The sequence below is a fragment of the Sphaeramia orbicularis genome, chromosome 7, assembly GCF_902148855.1.
Source record: "Sphaeramia orbicularis chromosome 7, fSphaOr1.1, whole genome shotgun sequence".
NCBI lineage: Eukaryota > Metazoa > Chordata > Actinopteri > Kurtiformes > Apogonidae > Sphaeramia > Sphaeramia orbicularis.
Genome location: NC_043963.1, coordinates 46,208,967 through 46,236,210, shown reverse-complemented (window position 1 = coordinate 46,236,210; position 27,244 = coordinate 46,208,967). Strand labels below are relative to the sequence as shown.

At 37.6% G+C, this 27,244-nt stretch overlaps 1 protein-coding gene across 2 annotated transcripts; it reads left to right on the top strand.

Annotated features, from left to right (window-relative positions):
• Nucleotides 1-778: 778 nt before the first annotated feature.
• On the top strand, nt 779-26,452 carry LOC115422579 (glutathione synthetase-like). 2 transcript variants are annotated; one of them, XM_030138957.1, is made up of 13 exons: nt 779-798; nt 3,860-4,001; nt 9,698-9,843; nt 9,938-10,013; nt 13,513-13,652; nt 14,668-14,784; nt 16,518-16,595; nt 16,678-16,755; nt 17,020-17,089; nt 20,258-20,452; nt 20,567-20,648; nt 25,054-25,243; nt 25,500-26,452. In XM_030138957.1, the coding sequence occupies exons 2-13, from the start codon at nt 3,870-3,872 to the stop codon at nt 25,621-25,623; spliced, it is 1,428 nt and encodes a 475-aa protein (XP_029994817.1). In that variant the 5' UTR covers nt 779-798; nt 3,860-3,869; the 3' UTR covers nt 25,624-26,452. The 2 variants fall into 2 exon arrangements, with proteins under 2 accessions (XP_029994817.1, XP_029994816.1); XM_030138956.1 differs by lacking the exon at nt 779-798 and having other exon boundaries at nt 2,307-4,001.
• Nucleotides 26,453-27,244: the final 792 nt, after the last annotated feature.

Here is a 27,244-nt window from a genome sequence, read left to right as displayed (position 1 = left end):
GGTAGGAGGTCGAACTGTTCAGATGACCTGGAACTTTAAGGGGCGGGGCTATGTGCTGGAGAAGGCTGATTGGTGGACTAGACTCCCAGCATTTCCGCATTCTGTTCACCGCCAATACTGAACTCATTTAATTTCCACAAGCTTTGTATTTTGATAATCCGGAAAATGGACCAAAAAAGAAGCTACGACAAGTGGACGGACGACGAGGAAATTCAGACAGACTTTGAATCGCCGACACGAAACAAGCGAGTAAAAGCTGTCGGAGCCAAATATAAGACACAAGCCTAAAGAAATACGAGAAAGAAGAAGAAACTTCTGCAGGATTAAAAGAAACTAAAGGACCACAACGGTCGCAGTGGATCTGACTGTCCTGATTTTTTCTGTATGTTTTGTGATTTCCACCTGAAACGGACCGGACGGACTCGCCTCTTTTTCTGAACCTGCGGCTCATTAGTAGTGATGTGACGTTCACGAACAAATCAAATCTTTTGAACGGCTCTTTGAAATGAACGATGGGAGCCGAGTCTTTGTAAAGAGCCTTTCATTTATTTGTATTTATTTATTTATTTATTTTTAAGGAGGGAGTGTCCAATTGTCTGTCAATTTAGCGTCACTGGGAAGGCATTGGGCAGGAGGAGAATGTTCGAGCAGAAAAAAAATAGTGCTTGTGCACTGCGCATGTCTCATGGCAAGAAGTTAGCAAAAAACAACAGTTTGAAGTGTGAGGTGAGCATACTGGAGGAGGCGGAAGACTGGAGGAAACCAGAGAAAAGTTTGAGAATGAGAGAGTGACCACCTGTGAGTAATGAACCAAAGAAAAATGTTATTTCATAAGAAAATGTTGTATTTTCTTCTTCTATTTTAGGCTACAGACTAGTCCACATAATGTACCGTGATGTTTGTGGTCAAATTCCAGCATTTGCCTAATGTCCCCTCTCATGTCATGTATTTAGCCCACACATTTGAACTAACTATTCTTTTTTACGGTAAGATAATATTTACTGCCGCGCCAATTAAACACCTTTAAAATGTAATGTCAATCATCACATGTAGCCTATTTAGTCATTAAAACATCCGTGTTTCAAAGTAATGTAAAAACCATAAAAGAGCCAGTCTTTCGAACGGCTCTTTTCAGTGAACGACTCCTGATTGAACGGCTCCCTTCAAAGAGTCAAAAGTCCCATCACTGCTCATTTGTGCGCAAGTCCATCATCTCCTGCTGTTTACAACGGCCCAGGTCAGACATCTGACATGTCACATCACACTGGTAGGAATCTGTCATCATGTGTTCTGTTATTCATTTATGCATTTTTATTACTTCTCCTGTAGGAAAGCGAAAAAGGGACCGGGACCATGGAGTTCCAGACCGGCTGTCCTGGACCACACACTGGTTCAAAACCGTGAACCTTTCACACGTGTTTATTTCCCTTTTAATCTCAAGACACCTTTGTTTTATTTAAAAAAAAATTTTTAACTTAATTTTTATTAGATTTTCTCTTTTTCAATACAGTACAATCATGCATTCAAGTACAGTTCAACTAGTTTCTTTTCCCCCTACACAGCTGCAAATGTATTCCCACACACCTCCACAAGCACATATGATGAAATTTGAGAAAACAGTAACAATTATAGCAAACAATCAATGTTCACTCCAAAAAAAAAAAAAAAAAAAAAGGCTGTAGATGTAAATCTTCGTCAGAGGCAGAATGACAGCACCTTGGTAACATGGAGTATTATTGCATCATCAATAAATACTCCAGCAGTAAAGGTACCATAGGTTCCCATCTTTTAGTAAATATGGTTTTCTGAAGTCTGAGCAAGTATGTGATCTGCTTGTTTAAATTTTTAATAAAAAAAAAAAAAATCTAACCTAATACTGTCTGTTCATTTACAAGGCATCAAAATATGAGTAGAGCATTAGTACTTTTATAAGTAATATGCAGTTGAATTACATGCAGGCATTTGAGTAAATCTGTCTGACTTTAGGACTGAGCCTGGACTATATCTGTAAAACAATAGAAATGAAACAGAACCATCCATCACACTTAAAGTTAGATGTGATTTAGTTTAAGGAATGAGAAGTTGAAAATACATGTACCATTTTTAAATACAAATTAAGGTATGATGATTAACTTAATTTAAAATGTATTCCAGATGGATTAAGTGATTCAACAACCAGTAAAATGTTAAACCCAAATTGTCCACTTACAGTACTGTGTAATTTTATTGTGCTAGAGGTTAGTTTGTGAATGGACATGAACTGGACTTCAGTTTCTGTTACTGCTCCTCATACATCATCAACCTGATTTGAGTAAATTACCCTGAACTTTGGGTTGCGGTGGAAACGCAGTTACCAGGAACTTTTTTACCCCAAAAAGTTCCTGGTAATAAAGTTCCTGGGCCTTTTGGTGGGAAAGGGCCTATTGTTGTTGGTTTTAACTATGGGTGGTCAACTCTGTTATTCATGTCAACTCTGTTAACATCAATGTCAACTCTGTTTGTTTAAGGTTTTGCTTTGAAAAATGATTATCAAATATGTTTTATTATTAACGAACTTATTAGAAGCTGTGTCCTAACTACCATTCTTCCTAAATGAAATTTCAAAGTATTTAATTCATTTTTACAGGTATGTTTACAGAAAATGCACACCCTCACGGCAACATGTCAGTTAAATGTGTTGATATTTTTACTCCAAAACAAAGTTTTTATCAGACCAAAAATTTACTTAATGGATTTAGAGACACAGTATCTCTAAGGAAAAACAGTGTTTTAAATTGTGTGACATTTGTTAATTTTATGTATTCTACCCAATCTGTCTGCAACAGCTTTGACAGATTTTTCTGCAACTACATTGTTTTTCATATTGAAAATTTTAAATGTTACAGGTTTAAGCTCAGCAAATACTAGAAAAGGTAAATTTAAAGTGTGTTCTATGAAATACAAAAGTTTCATGAAAAAAAAAAAAAAAAAAAAATCCAAATTTTTATTTTCTGTCTCCATGTGAAATGTACCCACAATTCTGAAATGAGCCATATGTCTTGCATGCTGAGAAATCAAACATATTGTTTTAGAGAAAAAATTAGTTGACCCTGATGTTCACTTTTGCTTGACCAGGCCCATTAGTAAACTCAGGTTCCAGTTCTGTGTGTTTAGAAATCAGAAGTAACAATAGAGATGATCAGGCATCTTCTATCATCTTAAAGACTGAATAGAAAAAGGAAAGCTAGCTCCTCCTAATGTGTCGTTTTCATCATTCATCAACAACGTTACAGAGTACAATACAAAGGTTAAGCTCTAATTTTCAGGTTATCAACATTTGTATTAAAGATATAGTCTGAACTATTATTATTTTATCTGCTTTTACAAATCTGCTATTTTTTGTAGAATTTTTATACACTCAAAGCAAATTCTTAACATGAACCTATTGTCCATAGTGTGGTTTATGCTGAAGTTGACTGGTTTCAGTCTTTAACGCTACAGCCTCAAACCAGACAAACCAGATTTACGGTTTAAAACATGTCCACAATTTAAAGTTGTTTGTTAATATCATTGATAAAAGTGAAGAAAACCTTTTAGTGTGCATTCACTCTCTGTGACATGAGAATTTATGCTCTTTAAGTGTGTTACAAGTATGAAACTCATGTTAAAATTCTGCATTAAACACCAGTATAAGGATGCCTGATGATGCCAAAAAATCAGCCAGGCTAAGTTAAACTAGTAGGAACAAGAAACAATACACAGAACATACTCCCTATATGAAAATTTAGAACTTGTAAACCCTGATGAATTACTCCTCAGCTGTGTCTCCACCATTCACTGAATTGTTTGTCCACATTTTTCAGGCTTTTTTGCATTACAGGTTAACCAAAATGGCTCAGGGGATTCTTGAAGAGGTTCTGATGAACACCGCACTGGTAGAGGACTTGGCAGAGGTTGCAAAAGATGAAGCACTTTTGCAGGGTGTCGTAATGAGAACTCGAGAGACCCCTAACTCATCAGAGGTGAGTAATGAACACAAACAGATGTAGATGAGAAACTCTGCGGTTGATTCAAATGTGCAGCTGTTTCTCTTTTGAAGAGTTTTGACATGCATAGAATACCACAAGTAAAGTTTTGAAAGAAACAATTATAATTTTTATTTGTGATTGAAGCAATAAAATTTTACATGGTAAGGAGTTTTTACAAATTAAGAGTGGAAGATTGGTCTGATGGTGGCATGTCAACTAGAAAGTGTAAAGACTGTTGGCATTTGTATGTTCTGTCCACCAATGTACAAGTAGCTGCTTCTGGGACATTTAGTATTTTAGCTAATTTGGTAAAATACTGGGAGGACAACATTTCAGAATGAAACCTGTTTGCTTCTTGTAATTTATTATTCTGAACCATTTCATAAACAATGATCAGTTTGATAGAGAGCATGAAGATTAGACTGTGTTTCAGTGAAAAAACATTATATGAGTCCAGGTTGACCCTGTTCCGGAGAGAAAGATACATCAAGGTTAGAAAAGGGGAGAATGAAGTGATTATGAAAAAATAAAGGAAGGTCCGCACAACCTGTGAGCTCCCAAACCATTTATTCAGTGACGTTTCGGGCCAAGGCCCCTCATCAGACTGAGGACAGACAAAGTTACACAGGTGTTTTATATGCAGCATCTAATCACAACATGTGACCTGCAATATACGTCATTATTTGTGGACACTTGAAATGTTTGACTCTTGATCATTTATAATTGATCATATGTTTAAGTTTTAAAAGATTTTTTTTTTTTTTCTGTTACTCCAAAATGATGTATATCGCAGGTCATGTGTTGTGATTAGATACTGCATATAAAACACCTGTGTAAGTTTGTCTGTCCTCAGTCTGATGAAGGGCCTTGGCCCGAAACATCACTGAATAAATGGTTTGGGAGCTCACAGGTTGTGTGGACCTTCCTTTATTTTTTCATGGTTAAATTTTTTGGGATCCTGCACACCTCCTATTTTGGATGTGTGTGTCGTTTACCTTTTTCCGAGAATGAAGTGATTACCCATCATGCCTAGCACACAGGTTTGACAAAAATAACAGAGAACACCTGCTCTGGAAGCTGAACTCTTTTAACATTTCTAAACCTGTTTCATGTAGTCTTTATTGTTCTTTTATTGAGTCTTTTAACATTTTCTTTTCTTTTCTTTTCTAATGGGCTGTCTGTGAAAGACAAAAACAGTCTCACTAGCATCATTAGGATTGGCTCCAAAATTCTAAGAGTTCAACTAGATGACCTGAATTCTCTGTGGAAGAAACAGGCGGTGCAAAAATCCAGGAGAATCCTAAGCCAAGCAGACTGTGTCCTCAGTGATAGATTTACATTAATGCCGTAAGGACAATAGTATTATGCACCTCAGAAGAAAACAAACAGATATTCAAACCCATTTGTTCCCTGTGCCATCAGGCTGAGCAGTGAGTCAGGTGTGGTCGTCGATAGTAGTCGATGGTAGTCAAGGTTCAGCAACGTTATGTGTCAAAATATGACAGAAATAAATGCTGTGACATTGCATAATTTTATCAAAACAATACCACAGCAAATGAGTGCTAAAAGTGGTCCAGTGAATTATTACTCAAGAAACAAAATTCTTTAGTCATATTCAGTGTTCAGTTACTAGAGCCAGAAAACAATTATAAATCATCCATAACAGTTAAAAAAAAAAAAAAAAAAAGATTTAATTTTTTGGCCCAGCTCTAGTACATAGATAGTTAATTCTACAGTTATTCAGCTTCTCATGTTAAAGAATAAAGGTTAATTTCTGTTAAAGGGTAGTGTCAGCCAAGGTTATAATCATTAACGACAACGAACAAAATGATGAAAACTAAAATTGTAAAAACATTTTTGTAAACTGAAATAAACAAAAACTATAATTAAAAGAAAAAAATGATAACTTGGTAACTTGATAACTTATGGATAAAATTCCCTTCGTTTTCGTCTTTGTCAATGTCAATTGATATCAAACTGATTTATTTCACTCCAGCAGTTTTAGCTAGCAGCACCATACGACACTACACAGTCTGTCATGTGTAGTCACTGGTGGTTTCCAGTCATCTTCTGGTCCCCACTCTACCTGGAACATACAGACTAAAGCTGGGACAAAGCAGCACAGTCCTGTCTGGGATTGACTTTAGTGATGAGTGGGGTGTTTTTTTTTGTGCACCCCGTGTGTGCCCGAGTGACAGAGACAGAGTGGAGCTAAAGGACAGCGTCAGTGTTGAACTAGCATCCAGGTAAAGACTGGAGAGTTTATCACCATGAAAAGGCCTTCCAAGGCCTGAACTGCACAGTTTAGAAGAGGAGAAAAGAGGAGGAAAACTAGTCCAGTTACAGAGGTATGGAACCTGTTAGAATGTTAAAAAACGTTTGATGTTACTAGCTACAGCTAGCTGAACTGAACTGAAGCAAAGCTGGCGAATAATGGAACTGGAGATGATTAAGAGATGAGATATCTGCTAAGGTGTGGTTTACCGATGATGGACTGGGTTATATATGTTTATAAGTGGTTTATATATGTTTCTATATGGTTTATATATGTTTCTGTGCGGTTCACTGCTGATTAGTTGGTTTATATATGTTTCTATCTGGTTTACTGCTGGCTGCTCTGTGCATCTCCTCTCACGCTTTGCACATCTTCATTGTTCATCATTGTTTTCACATAAGTGACGTTGTGTATGGAACACCCCCCCCCCCCCCCCCCCCCCCCCCCCCCCAACAACCTGCTATAGGGAATTTATACATTGTACTGTACATGTGTTTGTGTCTGTGCTCAGTCAATGAGCCGCCCTAACCCGACCCCCAAATAAAGTGTCCAGAGTAACCCTCTGATTCACATCTCACTAATTTCTTTGAATAGGATGGTGAGGAAGATAAAATACATGAAATAACTAAAACTAATACTAAAACGAAACTAAACTAAACTAAACTAAAACTAAGCATTCAGAAAAAAACAATAACTCATAAAACTAACAAACCTGCTCTAAAAACTAATTAAAACTAACTGAATTAGAGAAAAAAAAAGTCAAAACTAATTAAAATTAAACTATAACTAAAAATCCAAAACTATTATAACCTTGGTGTCAGCTTTTGACTGTCACTATCATATCATGCTTTAAAAATGGATGACCTCAAATATAAACACTGAACAGGGTTCCTGCAGGGTCTTAAAAAGTCTTAAAAGACTTGAATTTACAAATCTGCATTTAAAAAAGTCTTTAAAAGTTATTCAGTTTGAAATGGTAGATCGTCAGTTATGTTGCCATACACGTGCTGGCTGTGTTGTATTTAAATGTATCTGTTAAATGTCCAGTCTGCAAAGACAGTAACGTTTACTCTATTCAGTTCCACCCGTTCCAACCCGACAATTTATGTTGAAATTAGGAACCAGTTATCACTAACTTTGCAGCCCCCACTGAAATGACTGAGTCAAAGTGTTGGAGTAAATCAATACATTTTTCTAAATTCTATGAGTCACAAATTTTTGCTAGAATGGCTGTGAAATAGGCTGCAAAATGGACATTAAATTCTCTTCTAAGTAGTCTTAAAAAGTTCTTAAAAAGTATTAAATTTTACCGGTGGGAACCTTGATTGAGAATTAAAAGAATTAATTTTTTTTTTCACACATATTACAGAAAAGAATTAAAAAAAATTCACCATTTGAACCTGTAAGGCAGGGGTCAGCAACCCTGGTCCTCGAGAGCCACTATCCTGCATGTTTTAGATGTATCCGTCTTCCAGTACACCTGATTCATATAATAAGCCTATCATCAAGCTCTGCAGAAGCCTGATAACAACCGTCAGGTGTGCTGGAAGAGGGAAACATCTAAAACATGCAGGATAGTAGATCTCGAGGACCAGGGTTGCTGACCCCTGCTGTAAGGCAAGGCAGATTAATTTGTATGGCCCCATTCATACACAAGGCAATTCAAAGTGCTTTAAAAAGGCATAGGAACACTTAAACTTACAGAGGACAACAGCAGAATAAAACATTAAACAAAAGGAAAGTGCAGAAAAGATACTCGACTCTGGCAGAAACCACTGCCCCTTGGGTTATCTTCCTCGTCATGAGTGCAATTTACTACTTGCACCCCTGGGGACTCAAAGAATCCCAGAAGCTCAACCGGTTGTTAACAGCTTCTCTGCTAACGGTGGGTTAACCCTGCTGTCCCGGGTCTGACAAACAGGGTTCCTGCAGGGTCTTAAAAGTCTTGAATTACAAATCTGCACGAAATACCTTAAAAAGTCTTTAAAAGGTATTAACCCATAAAGACCCAGTGCTACTTTTGTAGCACTTCCAAAATAGTTTTTTTCTCTGTATTTGACTTTTCTTAAGTGATTTATCACCATTTATTATATTATCATCTTCTGTATTTTGTGTTTTTTTTCAGTGTAAATCATGTATTTTCCTATATTTAATTCAGTCCTCATGTAGATGTTTATAAAAGCTCAGGTTAAAGTTGAGGGTTATTATATCAAAAACAGAGAAAACTGAAGAAGTGACTTTTTAGTCAAATCTATCATTAACTGAACATGAACCCAGTGTGTCCATCCATTTGATTCTTGATTAAACTCCATGGGTTTTACTGGTGAATCAATGTTGTAGATGATGACAGTGTTTCCACAGTAACTACGGAGCCTCTGAACATCCAACTGGGTCATATCTGATGACCATGAAAAGATGACAAACTGTATTTTACATCAAATATTTACATGTATTATTAGGATTAGTGGATCAACAGGTATTAAACAGTTTAGATCAGTAAATGGTTTAGAACACTGGTGGATGTTTGGGTCTGTATGGGTTAAATCTTAAGTTATGGTGCCATAAACTTGTTTGCTGTGTTGTGTTTAAATATATCTGGGAAAAGTCCAAGCTGCCAAGAAAGTAACTACTCAGTTCCACTCGACAATTTAAATTGAAATGAGGATCCAGTTATCGCTAACTGCAGCCCCTGATGAGAAATGACTTGGAACAGTGGGAATCAAAAGAATTGGAGTAAATAAATACATTTTCCTAAATTGTAGGAGTCACAAATTTTTGCCAGTATGACCATGAAATGGGCATTAAATTGGGCACTAAATAGTCTTAAAAAGTCTTAAATTTAACTTGTAGAAACCTGTAGGAACCCTGGAAAAACCTTGAAGCCCAATCCAGTTGTTCCCCCTGCACAAATTGTGAAACCGTGGCAGTGACCTGAATTGCCTGCTAACACCTTTAAACCTGTTGTACCACACACTTTGAAACCTGAGTGGTGGGCTTCACTCCGGCAGAAAGGTGGGTACAGTTTGTCAAGAAGAATTAGTACACTGAGTATTCACTCTCTTTTTTTTTTATCTCTGCAGATTCCAAAATGCATTTATTTTTGTGTAACATTTCCAAACAAATATATCGGTATATGTTTTGTGAGTCACAGCCGGTGTTACAGAACAGCGGTTGTCCTCCTCCGTGGTCATGGAGCTGTTGCTGCTAAAACAAGCGTGTTTAATATGAAGTCATGCTAGGAATCTGTTCTGCTTTTATTGCATAGGATTTGTGACAAATCTTTCCTGAGGCTGTAGTTAGAGGGATTTTATTCCCAAATGCATGTTTTCATTCCTCACATGCCATGTCCAGTGGTTTTTGGATGATGAATAGGTATGTGACATCAGCATTCTTTTCTTTTCTGCTTGTTTTCCAGCTGGTGACCTACACTCCACTCACACTGTTCCCCACATCGGTTCCTAAAGCTGTGTTCCTCCAGGCTCTGGCAGTGCAGACCCACTATAATACACTGGTGGATAGAATCAGCCAGGATTCAGACTTTCTGAAAGAGGCTCTTGCGAGGTACCATATGAGCTAACTGTAACACTGACCTGAATTGTAACTACATTCATGAAAGAAGCAGGATTTTAACAGAGTGGTATTTTATGGTTTGTAGCACTATCGAAGTGGATGACTTCACTGCAAGGTTGTTCAGGATCTACCAACAGATCCTGAAAGAAGGACGGTCTCAGGTATGTCAGCTCATTTCAGTCAGTCAAATTTTAAGCCATTTCACAGACGCCAACAGAATCCTCCAGGTGCAAACACTTGGTGATAGTAGTCGCTTTTCCAATGGACATCTGCGCAAAACTTTACCGATATTTATTAAATGTCGAACAAACAGAAGTGTGTAATGTCGGTTTTTCCATTAAATCACAAATGTGATGATATGTTTTATTATTGCGAGATGACACAAGAAGTCATTTCATAAACGTGGGGACAAACGTAAATATGATGTTGATTTACAGATATATTCATTATTATTCTGTATTACCCTTCTATCTCGTACTAAATTAAAAAGTGATTCATTTCCTGGTGTGTCCACACATACCGCGACATGTTTCTTCTTCGCTTGTTGTAACGTATGTCAACATCCGTTTTTTTAATTCACCTGACTAGTTGTGAAAAAAAGTATATCCATTGCAGTTTTTGCATGATATACCATTTGCGCTATGCCTGAAAAACCACCTCTTGCCAGTGCAAAAACTTTTAATCGAAAAATGAGACTTTTGGCGAAATTGTCATTTTTCCATTTGGTAAATTTGTATGTGTAAGTTATACAGGGTAACACAAAAAAACGGGAACTTTTTAACAATCCAGTAAAACCAAGAGTGATGGAAGAAAAATATTTTATTCATAGTAATTGAAACCTTAAACCATGCCATTTAAGAAACAATGATGGAATTTTCATTTTTTTTAAATTACTTCCTGTAGATGGCGTCCTCCTGTACGAATGCATTCTTGAAATCTGCTGTTGAGATTCCTCATTGACCGCTGCAACATCTCAGCTGGGATACTGTGAATTTCATCCTGAATTCTCTGTTTTAACTCATCCAGAGTTCTTGGTCGAGTCGTGTACACTTTACTCTTGAGATAGCCCCACAAGAAAAAAATCACAAACGCACAAATCTGGCAATCTAGGGGGCCAGGGAACGTTACCGAATCTTGAGATCATACGGTTACCAAACAATTCTCGCACAGCCGCCAATGGTTACTATGGTCACCCTGTACTTGTACAGGGTGAGCCTCTTTCAGAAAAAAAACGGGAATTTTTGAAGTGCGTATTGGCAGACATGAGCAAGTGGCAGCACTCCGAGACAGTGACCTTGAGCAAGTAAACACACCCCCATTTTAGTAATAAAGTAAATGGTAATAAAGTATTTTTCTTCCATCACTCTTGGTTTTATTGGATTGTTAAAAAGTTCCCGTTTTTTTGTGTCACCCTGTATTTGTGCAATTTGAGGGTCAATGGAAAAGTGACTAGTGATGAGAAAAAACTACCTTTAACAGGAAGAAACCTGGAGCAGACCCTGGCTCTGGAGGATGGATGTCGGCCTCCACCAGTTGGGGTTAAAGAGAGAAGGGTGGAGGGGGAGAAAGAGAGAGATTGAGGGGGGGATGCATGGATACATAGCTAACTGAACTATACCTGTTGAAACCTACAACTGCTGTTTCTATTATAACTACCAATAACTAGTACAAATATCCATAAATGTTAATACTACTCTTCCAAATACAAGTACTAACAGTGGATGTACTACTACTACTGGGTCTGATCAAACGAAAGAGAACATCAACATGAAAAAGTAAATTTGCACACATCATTTATCAAGTGGGCTCATTTTTTAGCTATAGATCTCTATTTTATGGAACTGTTATCCTTATCCTTCTGCTAGGCTGCATTAAATTAACAGAAAGACATGCAAAAGACTGTCTATTACTGTGAGGAATTCAAATTCTGAATGATAAAGTTTGGAATTCATACACTGGTCACATTTAAAAAGACTATCTGTGAACTGTTATCAAGAAATGATTCTTTATTTGTAATTTTCCTATATCAGTATGGACCACCACAAGTTGTAAATAACACTGTGTTAGTATTAAATACATTAGATAAAACATTGTGATTAGATCCGGCTTGTTGTTTTAAAAAATAACTCAACATTTTGGGTGATGCAATGGTAAAGAGTTGTCCACGTGTTACTATGGCAACCTGTCCACGTGTTACCACTTTCTCATGTCAATAAAGCAGAGACTTTTCAATATTTTACTCCAAAATGTATTTTCAGCATAGTTGAACATAATATGTAAAAAGTTTTGTACTACTTGATATCAATTTCTGTCGAGAACCAAATGTTTTGATTTGGTTTCAAGTCCACGTGTCACTGAGGAATAATTTGACATTTTTCACCCAAAAACTTTATCTCTTCAAATTGTGTTATACATAATGTTAAAGTGCTTATAAATACGTACTCAAATATGTATAATATATGCATATAAGTTACTCTGCTTACATGACAGACACTGTTGAACCCCAAATGTGTCCATGTGTTACAGCTTGATCGGACCCTACTGCAGCTGTTAGTACCAGTACCAGAAACTTCTAGCATCTATGAAACTACAGTTGCGGAAAAAATTATTAGACCATCAAAAGTCATCAAAAACAGTGGTTATGCAATCAAGTACTAACTCCTGTGTGTATCATGTGATTAAAAAAGACAGAAAAGAAAATATGGAATGCCGAAAAGCACTGTTTTTGTCAGTACAATGTCATAGCTATTGATGTAAGAACTGAAGTGATTTTGGTTATTATCAAGAAAACTTTAGACAATGGATAGATATCAGCTCTGAAATTAAACTCTTATGAGCTTTTTTTGTTGTTATCATTATATTTGTCCAAACAAATATTCCTTTAGTTGTACCTGGCATTGAAATGAACAAGAAATTGAAGAAAACAAGGGTGGTCGATAATTTTTTCCGCGACTGTATATAATAAACACTATCACAACTATATGGATAAATGAATAATGACGATGGAGGCAGGAGAGAACATTTGTGCAAACTGAACATTAAGCAGCTACAGTTTTGCATTGGCCTTCTGTTCACTTATTGCAGTTACGGCTTTTAAAATAAAGGTGTGGAGTGGAATTCAATTCAGTCCTTGTCACTGTATAAACACAAACTACAAAATAGTGGTACAACCATTTTCAAGCAGCACTTTCAAGCAGGCATGAAAGAAAAGCAAAATTAAAGTGCAGTATATATAAGGACAGTAAATGTAACAGTGCAACAGTTCTAATGGAAGCAGGTCCTTTTCACTGTTATTGTAGTTATGCAGGAGATGTAGTGTGGGGGGGCTGGCTGGGGTACAGTGTTCATTCAGCAGCCTCACTGCCTGGGGGTACAGGCTGTGACTCATTCTACTAGTTCTGGTCTGGATGGATCTGTATCTTTTACCCGAAGGCAGCAGATGAAAGGGGTGGTATGTAGGGTGTGCTGGGTCTGGCAGAATGTTGTTCACAGAGTTGGATGAACACAGACGTGATCTCTGGGAGGCTGATCTGACTGATATCACCACTCTCTGGAGCACCTGCTGTTCAGCTTTGGTGCAGCTGGAGAACCACACCAAGTCCATACGCCAGTGATAGAATTTACCATAAAACTAACTGTGAATCTTCACTTTTTCTGCAGTCCATTGTGTTGGGTCTTAATCGGTCTGATTACATGCTGGATCAGAGAGATGATGGGACATCCTCACTGAAACAGATTGAGATCAACACCATCGCTGCTTGTTTTGGGGGTCTATCCTCACGTACGCCTGATGTACACCGGTAAGTCCAAAAACACTGTACCACCCACAGGCTGTGGTACTTAGTTTGGGTTTAAAATTGAGATGAAAATAAACAAATCCAGTGACATTTAGTTTCAATATTTAGATTTTCCAGGAGAACATGAAGTCCAGAGAGGAATTTGATGCAAATCAGTCAGTGGTAGTTGTGTCATTACTTGATGTAATATTTTTTTTAATTTCCAAAACTTTTATCATTTACTTGAGATTCTGAAAAACCTCAGCTCGTTTCCACCAGAATTACCAGGAAAAAAAAAACTTTCCCTCAACCCTAAACTTTCCGTGAAAAAAGTTCCTAGTAGGGGGGATAGAACTTTTCAGATTCCCCAGAATTCTGAAGGGGCGGGGCTGCGTGCTGATTGGAGGAGCACACTTGCATCGTTCCACACTTGTGTTCACTCATGTTTAAGCCAGTGTGCAGCTGCAAACATGTTTATATAATTTCTACTAGCTTTACTTTGTGTTTTGATCATTTGAAAATGGAGTAAAAAGAAGAGAAGCTGGTGGACAAGGTCCAGGCTCATATGAACCTATTCGCAGAGGAAACTCAGAGGATTAAGCAGGACTTTGAATCAGTGATTCAAAAGGACCAAACCTGATTTTAATAAATGTTTTAGAACTTCAGGAAATTTAAAACATGCTGATTACAAGGAAATATTTTACCCAGGTAAATACCTTCCTGGAAATGTTGGTGGAAAAGGGGCTGTTGTGTCACTGCTGGAAAAGGATTTTTTAGACCAATAACCAATGTCACACATCATAATAGAAGTGAACGTGGAGATCACTGAGGCGTGCATTTATGGTTTCATTATAAGGTTTCATTTGTATAATTTTACTGTAACATTTACCATCACAGCTTCTTTCAGTGTTTTTATTCCCAACTGGCACAGAATCGTTGACACTGTAGATATAGATTGATGTAGAAGACGTATGGATTTTAATGTGACAGTTGGGACTGACAGTTTCTGCTGTGATGTCTTCTTTGTCTTGCTTGACAGACACGTTCTAAAGGTGGCTGGTCGATTGGAGGAGAGCCAGCACATTCTAGACAACAACCCTGCAGCTGGTCTGGCCCAGGGTATCGCCAAAGCCTGGGAGCTTTATGGATCAGAGAGGTTAGATTTCATTACATTCATCAAAGGAATCTATATGTAAAATACATATCACACATACACTACCAAAAAATAGGCTTAGTTTTATACCAAATGCTGGCTACAGTTCACAGAAAGTCAACAGATGACAGAAATGTTTATTTACCTGTAATCATTTGCTTGGCACAAACTCAGCTTCAAGAAAAACTGGTTTAACTCAGTTAATTTTCCTGATGAACCAAACACACTGAAGTTCATCAGGTTCACACTGTTAGAGCGTAGATGTCATTTACAGTGCATATAAACAGTTTTCATCCCCTTGGATGTTTTTCACTTTTATTGCTTTTATAAATGGAATCATGGTCAATATAATTTGGCTGTTTTACCAAAAAACTGTAAAAATATATTTTTTAATATCAAAGTGAAACAAATTTCTGCAAAGTAATGACAACTCATTCAAAATATTCAATGTAAAATAAAATAAATTATTGCATAAATGGTTGGAAGTGACAGCCCTCAACAGTGGTTCAGCTAAGGTCCAGTCATTAATCTGTCTCCTGTTCTGTTACACACTGTAGCAAAAAGAACACTCCAGCAGCTCAGAGAAAAGGGAACAAAAATCAATAAAGCAGGGGAAGGATACAAAAAATAGTCAAGTCACTTAACATCCACCAGAGTACTAGGGCTGGGCGATAACGCTAATGATATATATCACAATATAACTTCTCCTTGATAGAAATATGAGACATGCGTGATACAATTGCGATAGAATTCATTTGTCCATGTTTTCACAAACATAAGAACAGTCAATCATAATTAAGTAGCGCCGCACCGAACCAATCACCCTAGAGCCACGGCAAGTTAGGTTGACGCACACAGCAGCCGCAGCACACATGCTAATGTTTGAACTGCAGCGGGAGGTGATGAGTGTTCCCTTGGGAGAAAACGTGACGGAGAAGTCAGGTGACCGGGTTACTGAAAAGTAGGGTGTGGCATAGAAGCTGGGAGTGGTTCAAGACATGTTAAGTTTCATTTGTGGTTTACGCCTGTTATGGCGTAGGAACACACCCCCACATATATACCCTGGCACTGTTTCATGAAGATGGTCTGTTTTGTTTGTGTTCTTTTTTAAAAACTTGAAAGCTTTTGCCTGATGGTCAGACTTTTAGTTTAATTTTAAATATATGTACCTGTTGTTACCCCTTATCAGAGGGGTATTGTAATTGTTTTGTCATCTGTCCGTCCGTCCATGTGTTCATTCAACAACATAACTGCATTATCTGAAGAATGCACTGACATATCTGCATCACATGTATACTGTGGATGCATCTTGGTATGGAGCAGAAACCTATTGAAAATAGGTGACCATGACCTACTTTTTCAAGATTAAATGGCCTTGTGCAGTTATAATATCTGAGTACTTTCAAATATAAATATGTATGTAATAAGTTTTACACAAAGACAGTCTGATCTAAATAATAGGGCAGTAACTTTCAACAGAATCTTACACTGTATTTGGCCGAGGGGGATAAAAAGTGCACAGCACGTTATGTTATTTAGCTGAAACAGTTGTATAATGTTCTTATAGTGTGTATATATATATATATATATATATATATATATATATATATATATTCAGAGCTGTACATGTGTTTGTATAGTTATTATACTTGAATGGAGTAACTGTAACACCCAATAATTTCCCTCTTGGATTAATAAAGTATTCTGATTAATTGGACAGTTTTGTCTCTGTACAGAGCAGTGATCGTATTCTTGGTGGAAGAGAACCCAGAGATCTTTGATCACAGATACGTCGAGAAAGAACTGTGGAAGAGGTAAGAGCTCCTTTTGCATTAATAACATTAGGTTTTATAAAATGTAACAGGGGAGGTTGATATCTTTATCAATGTGTTTCAGGAATATCCGCTCAATACGAAGACGCTTTGATGACGTTTCTAGAACTGGGTCACTCGATCAGGACAAGAGGCTCTTTATGTAAGCCAGTTTTCTTTGAGTTTAATGTCACTTATTGTAAAAAATAATGTGTTGTCCATGTTTTGACTCTAGGACTGACCCTGACTAAACTTTTTACTTTAGTCCTTCAGATGATCTAAGTTCTTGGGTGGAGAAAGATCGAATCAAAACTTGGTCATCTATGACTTATGGACTGATATTTGATTATTTGACAGAGTTGTAAGAGATTAATCATCAATGGTTTCCAATTTCTGTTGAAAGTGCATTTGTGGCTGTGTTTTTCAGTGATGGCCTGGAGGTTGCAGTGGTTTACTTCCGGACTGGGTTCATGCCTCAGAACTACACGACTGAACAGGTCATTACGTACTGCTTTATTCCGTAATATGTTGACTCTGTAAAGACATGCTGTATTAAATAGATTTTTATACTTTGTGAACAAACATGTATTTTATTACCAAAAACTACATGATTCATTCAACTTGTCCTTATATATTCACTTAATTAAAAAAAAAAGCATAAATATTATATACTACAAGGTAAATACATAAGTTCTCATTTTTTGAGAATCTACTGAAATAAGGCCATTCTGCATACAATGGATTTTAATGATTATAAGTTTAGTCATTAAATTATTTTGTAGTCAGTTGATCAACCTGTTACACATTTAATTGTCTTTCTAGACACTGGCACAGTTTATTTGCACCTGTTCTCCTACTATGGGCTCAAATATGCAGAATATTTAATTCTCTTAGTAGACTCAGTTGCTTTTAATAAACAACTCCTGGGCCCGTATTCCTAAAGATTCTTAGTTCAAAGAGTTGCTCCCAGTGGCCAAATTCTAAGAAAATTCTTAGAATCATGATGCTTTCTTAGAAGTTCCCCTAAAAATGAAGAGTAGATCCTAGTAAAGATAAAAGCTATTCCTAAAGAATCCTAGCCCTTAAGAGAGCTCCTAAGGTGAGATCTGTTAAGAGCAGGGAAGAGGACTTTTAAGCGGCTTAGGAGTTCCCTAAGCAGAGGACAAAATGGCCGACAGAAGAGGCAGGAGGGATATTCTTCAAACACTGGATGACAGTGAATTAATTAAACGCTACAGATTGGATTGTGCAGGAATCATGTTTATGGTTGATCTCATTAGAGATGCACTTACTTCTCCAACCCAACGCCATAATGCAATACCACCCCAAATGAAAGCCAGTACAACACTGAGGTATTTGGCAACAGGGAAAATGCAACAATGCAGCTGTGATGACTTGGGTCTGTCACAACCCTCCATCAGCAGGGTCATCAGTCAAACACTGACAGCATTATCACAACCTCCTGAGGCTAGTCAGCAATCACAGGCATTGATGAAAGCTGAGCCATTTTACCCTCGTTAATACCAAACTGAGTTGAAATGTTGAAAGTTGAAAGTGCATGAAAAAATAAAGGAAGGTCCGCACAACCTGTGAGCTCCCAAACCATTTATTTAGTGACGTTTTGGGCCGAGGCCCTTCATCAGACTGAGGACAGAAACTTACACAGGTGTTTTATATGTAGCGTCTAATCACAACACGTGACCCGCGTTGTTCGTCATTTTGGAATAACAGTCTATTAAAACTTTTCAAACATATGATCAATTATAAATGATCAAGAGTCAAACATTTCCAAGTATCCACAAATACAAAATACACAGGTGTTCATATGCAGTATCCGACCACAATAGCACGTGACATGCAATATACGTCATCTTAGAAGAGCAGAAAATAACTTATTAAACCTTATCATACGTACAGTCAATCATAAATCATAAAGTGTTCCAAATGTCTACAAATATACATAATTTTTAGTGATCAAACTGCTTTGCACTCATATTTGTAAACAGATATTAATCAAATTTCTACATGTCCATGTAGTTATACTGTCCATCTGAATGTGGTGACAAACACCACAGCATGTGTGCACAGTCCTTATTAACCAAAATACAAGAACAGATTTGCCAAAACAAAAGAAAAAATAAAAAAAAAATAATATTGGGCAATATTGAGATACATCCAAATAGAAAGTTGAAAGTGCAAAAAAAAAAAAAAAAAACAGCATGCCACTTAATATGAACAAATAAATATAACAATCACTATGTGAATACTGTGCAAGTGGGCCTGAGTTTTTTGACACATTTTGTAGGATAATTTTAAAGTATAGCTTACTATTCATTTAACAGATATTTTCTTTTATGTGAAATATTATTTACAATTACACAGTCTTCATAAGATTAGATTCTATGATTAAGTCTATCAATTTGAGGGTCTATCCCTTGCCCATTATCACCAAAAGTATATATTTTTCTAGCTTTTAGGATCAACCAATCACAGCTTTTGAAATGATGACTCATACCTAACAACGGGGTCAACCACACCTCCTCACTAAGATAGGAATTTCTGTCCATTCCTTGCTCAGAGTTCTCTGAGAGGGTTCTGGAATCACTCCTAAGCCAAGACTCCTTGCTAGGAATTTTTAGGTTAAGTTAGGAGCTCTCTGAGAGGATTCTCAGAATATTTAGGAATATGGGCCCTGGTCTTATTCACTTTTTCTGTGACCTCACCCATAGATTTTTGGACCAATGTTTAACCTGAACGATCACCCACACCTGTAAATCAAAGCTTTTATGAGCCTTAAACTCCTAAAACCTAAAACTTGTGCAGCAGTGCATAAAAGGATGAGCAGGTCCAGTAATTCTTGTTTATATCATTCAACACTGCTGATATCATGGGGGTATAATCTGTCTTAGGCTGCTTTAACTCTGGGTATATTGCAGTCGGAGGTGTACTTTAGCCTGTTACACCAGGTCACATGTTCCAACATGACCCAGCTCAAAAGGTCACAACAAAAAGGGAGACAATAGCATGTTAATTAAATAAGTAAAATTGGACCAAATTAAAGATTTAATTATATGAAATGTGGGAGTCCGTTAAGTCAGTGGCGTAGGATATGCATGAGTGGAAATAGTGTGTGTGAAAGTGTTGGAAGTTTGAAGCAGAAATGAATTAACCTAATGAAACAACAACCGTGGATACCTGAGGAGAGAAGGTTAGGTCAGGGAGAGTCAGAGAGAAAGTGGGACTCACTGGAGGATCTTATGTAATCTGTGCACACCAGGCCCAGGTGTGCAGCATCACTCTGATGAGCTGCAACTCACAGCCACCAGTTAGAGACACACCTCCAAGCTGACATCACAACCTGATGACAGTCCTCACAACATCAGAACAAACATACAAACCTCAAACCATCTATGTATAAGTGGTTCCAGTGAATTTGGTGAATGACCAACAATGACTTCTGTCTTAATGTGTATGAGTTTCCAGATAGTGGCCAATAAAAGTAAAACAGAACTGATACTGAATTAATGAGAGGTACATAAAGTAAATAACAAGAATAACCTGTATACTTTGTCAAATCTGAGTCCTTTTGTTTCAGCTCATTCTAAATATAACCTGTCTGGGGTGTATCAGTTCAGTGTTTCATGTTTTTACATTTTAACCTGTAGAGCTGGGACGTTCGCCTGATGATGGAGTGCTCTCGGGCTGTGAAATGTCCAGATATCAGCACTCATCTGGCAGGAACCAAGAAAGTCCAGCAGGTCCTGGCCAGGCCTGGTGTTCTGGAGAAGTTCTTCCCTGACCAGCCTCAGGCAGTGGAGCTGATCCGAGCAACATTCGCAGGCCTCTACACTTTAGACATGGTGAGTTCAGCCCACACTCTGCACCAGTGGGTCAGTGTCACTGTGGAGGCACTGGAAGGTACACATATTTTAGTGAACAAAGTTGTGTTTCAGTTGCTTCTGCTCTCTGTCCAGGGTCCAGAAGGAGACAAGACGGTGGCAATGGCATTAGCAGAACCAGACCGATTTGTCCTGAAGCCTCAACGAGAAGGAGGAGGTATGATGATGATGATGAGGATGAATAGTTCTTACAATAATTATGTACATTTTTCATAGCACTGATCAACAGTGTTACAGTGTGCTTAAAAACAAAACAATTAAATACACAGTTATGTTTCAAAAGTAGTGGTGGGCGGGTCGGTCCAAATATTGATATCGGCTAAAATTTACTTTGGGGGTCAAATGAGTGGCCATTCTTGTCAAAAAAAAAGTTGTAAGAAATGCATAGAACTGTGTTGAAATAATGCTAACACATTTGTGCACAGACTACTGATATTATTTGACACTGGAAGCTATATTTTCAGAAATATTGGATTTTGAATAGCACGTGTATGTGAAAACTTTTGCTGGTGGACGGACGTGACATTACCCATGATAATCTGGTCAGTACCAGTACTTTATTAGGAATAAACTTATAGACTTACTATTGCTAATTCTCCTCTTATTCATAAATGTTAGTATTGTGGATCTAAAACAAAAACAGCTGACACAAAAACACAAAATATGGCAGTGGACGGATGTGACACGGTTACGGATCCCATCATACTGATGCTCTGCAGCCATGTCACCGTTTCCACAAATGATCCCTGTGCAAAAACTAGTATCATAATTATTTACTGTATAGTTTATCATCAGACTAAAGAGTAAATAACAATATAGAATTGTTATTTCTTTATAAAAATTCTAATTATTAGAAAACTGTTGACTTAAAAAGTGACGTGTGACATTCTTAACGCATGTATTGGTGTAACATAAGCAGGATGGATCAGCACCATACTCCATATTGAACCTGTAAAAATAAAACATGTGATATGTAGGATAGAATCTTGTAAGAAAAATTGGGGAATCTAAAAGAATAGAATATTTGTTTTTCAGGTAAATTGAGTTAAAATATAACTTGGCCATTTGTGACATGAAAATATAGCATTAATTGTGATGAAATTGGACATTTTTGAGCTGAAAACATAGTTCATGTGACCATCAACATGTTGCCACATAACTGAAATCCTGTAAATTTGCATAACTTGCATTTACCAACACAAAGTTCCTTTGGGGATTCACTTATATTGATTTCTTATGTGCAAAGACATAAATAAGACCTCTGAGCAAATTTTAGCCAATATCAATGTTGGTTTTAATATTGATCGATACCAGTGTAATGAGATCAATAGTTCAGTTTTAGTTTCTCCGCTGTCTGTGTCTGTGTAAGTGCTGGGTCTAACCTGTTTAATAGTTTCTGTTCCAGTCAGGCAGGTGCACCTGGCTCCTCCCTCTCTTTTAGACTTAATATTGTACTGCCTGGTGACTCAGCGGTCCCAGGAAGGCAAACAAACGATGTGTAACCACTAAGGTCCGGCCACGAGCCCACGGCGACTCAGCCAGTATTATTTACACAGAGATACAGAAATGGCAGAAAGAGAAGTGTCGTTTGGTTGTATTTTCAGTCAGAAAATGACAACAGTGCAACCTGCACTATTTATAATAAGGTTATTAAATACAGCAGCTACACCACAAATCTTTGGAAACACATGAGGGGCCATAGCAAATAAAAGGGGGCACTTTAGAGATGGAGAGAGGCGAGAAGTGCCCCCCCCCCCCGGTACCTGTAGACCCACCCAGAGGCAGAGGTCTGTGGTTGAACCCTTCCAGTCTGACACTGGCACACAGTATCCAGATAGAACGAGGCCAAAGTCATATTCTAGTCATATTCAGCATTAGTTACAAAGTGCAACTGGTCATTTGTTACTTTAACCAACTCAAAAGGTATAAATTCTGGCAAGACCTCAAAATAATATTTATCTCCTTCTTAGTTATTTCAATGAATACATTTACTGGAATTGAAACTAATTCAAACAAAACTGAATCAAAAATGTCTCAGATTTAATTGACTATAATTACTCTTGCACTAGAGAGAAAATTATATTTAGTTTCTGTATTGTGTTTTCTTTTACACACATTTTACTTGAAAAAAATAGTTTTAAATGTTTTATTTGTTATAATAGTTGTAGCAATGTCACAATGCATCCATCTTAATTAAAACCAGTGCAATGACCTGTGGGAATGGGTTGTAGAAGCAATGGAGTTGATGAAATGGGGAGATGAGCTAAACTTACTGGTGTAATTCACAGATTAGGAATAAATAGAATGGCCTTTATTTTGTTTTGTATTGAAATCAAAAGTAACAGGACAGAATGCATTCATAGTTCCCTTATATATGTGTTTAAAGGGCTTTACATCATTACTGTTCGACTTAATCACATTCACGTGACTTGACTAAACTTAGTGGTGTAACACACAGATTAGGAAGAAATAGAATGGTCTTCATTTAGTTTTGCACTGACATGGACGTGGACCAGAGACTTTTAACAGTCTGTCACGGGGCATGGGAGGGGGGGGGGCGTCCAGAGGAGGGCGTTGACAGGCCAGGTCTGACTGGGGACTGGCGGAGTGGAACCGGGCCACAGTAAGAACCACACTGACCTTGTTAGTGTGTGATCACAATCTGACGCGGTCCCCCTGACCCTCATTTGTGGCTGGCAATGGACTTGTCTGCAGGCTGCCTGTAAACCCACTGCAATTTTAAAAATAGGACCAATGGCCCTGTAGCTTACCAGCCAAATTAAAAGCTTTGGGAAATGTATCCGGATGCCATTTATTATCACCCAGTTCTGTATATTTATTATATTACAGAAATAGCCCATGTTTTGGTCATATTCCAATCAGATCTGTAAAAAAATTCAAATTCCAACTTGATATCATTGATACTTACTGATTTATTGGATCAATCCACTTCCTATCTGTTATAATGGGAAAATGTTTCAAAGTCGCACCAAATCCAGAATCAGATCTGGACTGAAATAATTTCAATACCTTGTGTTGGCATCATCATACAGAAGCTGTATACCAAGTTTGAAGTCAATCAGAACTGGAGTTTGGGAGAAAAAGACGATTGAAAATTTTTCCCCATAACAGCCCATGTTAAATTTTGCGTCAGTTCCAGATCCAGAAGAAGATCCTCATCAGCATGTGGACATTATGTTTTGGTCATCTCCCCATCGGGGCTGGAGTGTAGAAATTTACACTGGATATCATTTATATTTACTGAGTTATTGCATCGATCCACTTCCTACCTCTTATAATGGGGACATTTTTCAAAGTCGCACCAAATCCAGAATCAGATCCGGATCCAAATAATTTCACTAACGTTTGTTGACATCATCATGAAGAAGCTGTATACCAAGTTTGAAGTCAATCGGAAATTGTAGTTTCGGAGAAGAAGACAATTGAAATTTTTGTAACAGACGACAGACGCCGCCGCCGGATGCCGCATGACGACAATAGCTTATGGCCTGTTGGCCAGTAAGATTAAAAATAGGACCAATGGCCCTGTAGCTTACCGGCCAAATTAAAAGCTTTGGGAAATGTATCCGGATGCCATTTTTTATCACCAAGTTATGTGTATTTATTATATTACAGAAATAGCCCATGTTTTGGTCATATTCCAATGAGATTTGTAAAAAGTTCAAATTCCAACTTGATATCATTTATATTTACTGATTTATTGGATCAATCCACTTCCTATCTGTTATAATGGGGAAATTTTTCGAAGTCGCACCAAATCCAGAATCAGATCCAGATCGAAATAATTTCAATACCTTGTGTTGACATCATCATACAGAAGCTGTATACCAAGTTTGAAGTCAATCGGAATTGTGGTTTCGGAGAAGAAGACGATTGAAATTTTTGTAACGGACGACAGACGACGACGACAGACGACGAAGATGCCGGACGCTGCATGACGACAATAGCTTACGGCCTGTCGGCTGGTAAGCTAAAAACAACTAATAACTCAAAAAGTATTGGTCATATGAATAAAATTTTGGCCTGTCTGATCCTTGACCTAAAATACAGAAGTACTGCAAAATGCAAAGGTTAGATCTGTCTGGTTTATCAGTTATAAAGCAGACACACATACATGCACGCACACACAGAGGCCACTTAGCTTTTATAATATAGAAGTGTCAGTATTGTATCGTATTGGCGATACTGGCCCTGTATTTACTTGGTATCGAATTGAAACCAAATCCTGCAATATTGCCCACCCCTAATTAAAAGCAGACGGGTATAAAGAGTAAAAGAATAATGAAAAAACTATTTAAATCAGAGAACATATTTAACATATTTGCCAAGTTATAACTTGCTGAATTAAACCATGTATCAGTGAATTAATTGTAACCAGTTAACCGTTTCCCTTTCGTACACATAGTGAAGATTCTTGATGTCTCTTTTACATCTACTGGTAGACATGTTAGTATAAGAAAAGTCAGACAGCAGTAAACTAAGAATAAATAAAGTTTTTCTCCTAATCTCATATTTCATTCCTTACACTGACATATTTTCAGGTAACAACATCTACGGGTCAGAGATCTGCCAGGTTCTGGAGGCAGTGAAGGACAGCACAGAGAGGACAGCCTACATTCTGATGGATAAAATCCACCCTGCCCCCGTTCACAACTACCTGCTGAGACGAGACGCTCCCCTCAAAATGAGCACCTGCCTCAGTGAGCTGGGAGTGTTCGGAGCATATGTCAGGTACGCAGGATTCTGGAGTCTTATCTAGACTTTCTACTGCCACCAAATACTTAGAGGGTTTTTGGTTTCACTAATCCTGTAAGACATGATAAATGAAACACACAGAGAGGCTGACTGTAAAGTTCAGATAAAGCTGATGTTTTGCTTGACTGATCTGTTCATTTAATTCCAGATGCTTTTTTTTACTATGAAGGCTCCTCTTTGGGATTAGACTGGGATTAAGCCTTAAGTGACCTTGTTCTTTGTTTCCTTGTAGACGGGGTGAAGACATGGTGATGAATGAATGTGTGGGTCACCTGCTGAGGACCAAAAGTTCAGAACACTCAGACGGAGGCGTAGCGGCAGGAGTGGCCGTGCTGGACAATCCTCTCCTCATCTGAGAACTTTAACTCCCACTCCATACTGTTCAACTGCGAAGAAATGTGAAATGAAATCTGCATTTTATTCCATGTAACATCTGATGCTGCAGACAAATCCACACTAACAGAATGTGGGTCTCACATGTCAAGACTGAAGCTGTTAGTGAGTCTGCTTACTGACCATCAAACTCCATTAACTGGGAGCAGTCGGATAAATGTAATAATGGGATCTGACGTGTTTATTATCAGGTTTCTTTCAGAGTACTAAGTGAGTAGTAACGGTCGACTTCCTGTTATTGTCTTTGAGGGTCACGTCTGTCATCAGCTGTTGACTTCATGTCTGTTCAGAAAGGCTGCAGTTCTCTGAGGTTTCTTTCACACTGAGCAAAAGGAGACCAAATCTGATCCTTTTGCTCATGTGTCGTGACAGTGGGTCTGTTCACATGACCAATAAAAATCCAATAACTGGGAATAATCAGATAGTTGTAAGAATCAAATCTAACGCGTTTACATGCACTTAAAAGGGTCATATTTTGCTAAACCCACTTTAATTAGTCTTTGGTTCATTTATTTGTGTATTTGGACCCGAATAGTTCATAAAGTCTGAATTTGAACCCTCCATGTGCTGCAAAGCGATCTTTATATTCATTTTGGCAAAAATTCAGTGGGTTTCTACAACCTGTTTTAATTCCTGCTTAATTTGTTACGTCTCGCCATTCACACATTAGAGGTTAAGACTTCTGATGAACATTTCTCCTGTACGACATAACTGTTTGTCAGCAGCAGCGGTTGTAGTCCATACTGAAAATATGTCCAAACTTTGAGCTGATTACCTAAAATGTTCGGTTGCTGGTTGTATTAACGAACACAAGTGGTTGAATGGAACAGAAAGCACAGTCAACAACCTGGAGGGGGCGGGGTCATGTGCATTTAAAGGGCCAGCGCTCAAAACAACCTTTCTGGTGTCATTACTCAGAAATAGGGTTGAAGATGGACCTGTGGAGTTGAATTAATGAAGAATTCAGACCCAAGCAGAGCATTTACAGTTTATGTAGACCACAGGGAAATGTTTTAAAATGAATAATTCCATTTAAAAAAAGCTAAATATCACTCCTTTAAGAAATGCGATAATTGAAAAACCCTTGTTTAGACACTCCAGTCCATAATTGGATTTCTTTTGAAGTACGTACGTACGTATGTAACGATGGTAGACCCAAACTTCCTGTTATTGTCTTCCACTCTCATTTGACTTCATAACTTCTGTTCTCTACAGTTTTAAAAGTGTTTACACATGCTCAGACGTAAAAGAACAAAATAAATCAGATTAACCTGTACACATGCAGGAAAACATCGGATTTCTCATAATCAGATTACTGCCGTTTTCTGATAAAACATTTCAGATTATCCTGGTTTCATGGTCAGTTGACTAATCTGATTACTCCAGAAAATGGATAATAATCGCAGTATTGGTGTGCATGTAAACAGGCTCAGTGTGAATAGCACAAACATGTCAAATAAATCATCTGAACAGAGCACGTGTGATCGCAGCCTTAGAAATTCAGTTCAGCAAGAGACTCTATAATACTTTATGTATGTGCACTTATGAACATTAGAAAACATTTTATGAAATTACATCCAAATT

Excerpts from the sequence above, each read along its gene's own strand:
- LOC115422579 (XM_030138956.1), top strand. The coding sequence starts at position 3,783 with ATGAATTACTCCTCAGCTGTGTCTCCACCATTCACTGAATTGTTTGTC. Across the intron at positions 13,653-14,667 it reads CGTACGCCTGATGTACACCG|ACACGTTCTAAAGGTGGCTG; the intron begins GTAAGTCCAAAA and ends CTTGCTTGACAG. Across the intron at positions 20,453-20,566 it reads GCCTCTACACTTTAGACATG|GGTCCAGAAGGAGACAAGAC; the intron begins GTGAGTTCAGCC and ends CTCTCTGTCCAG.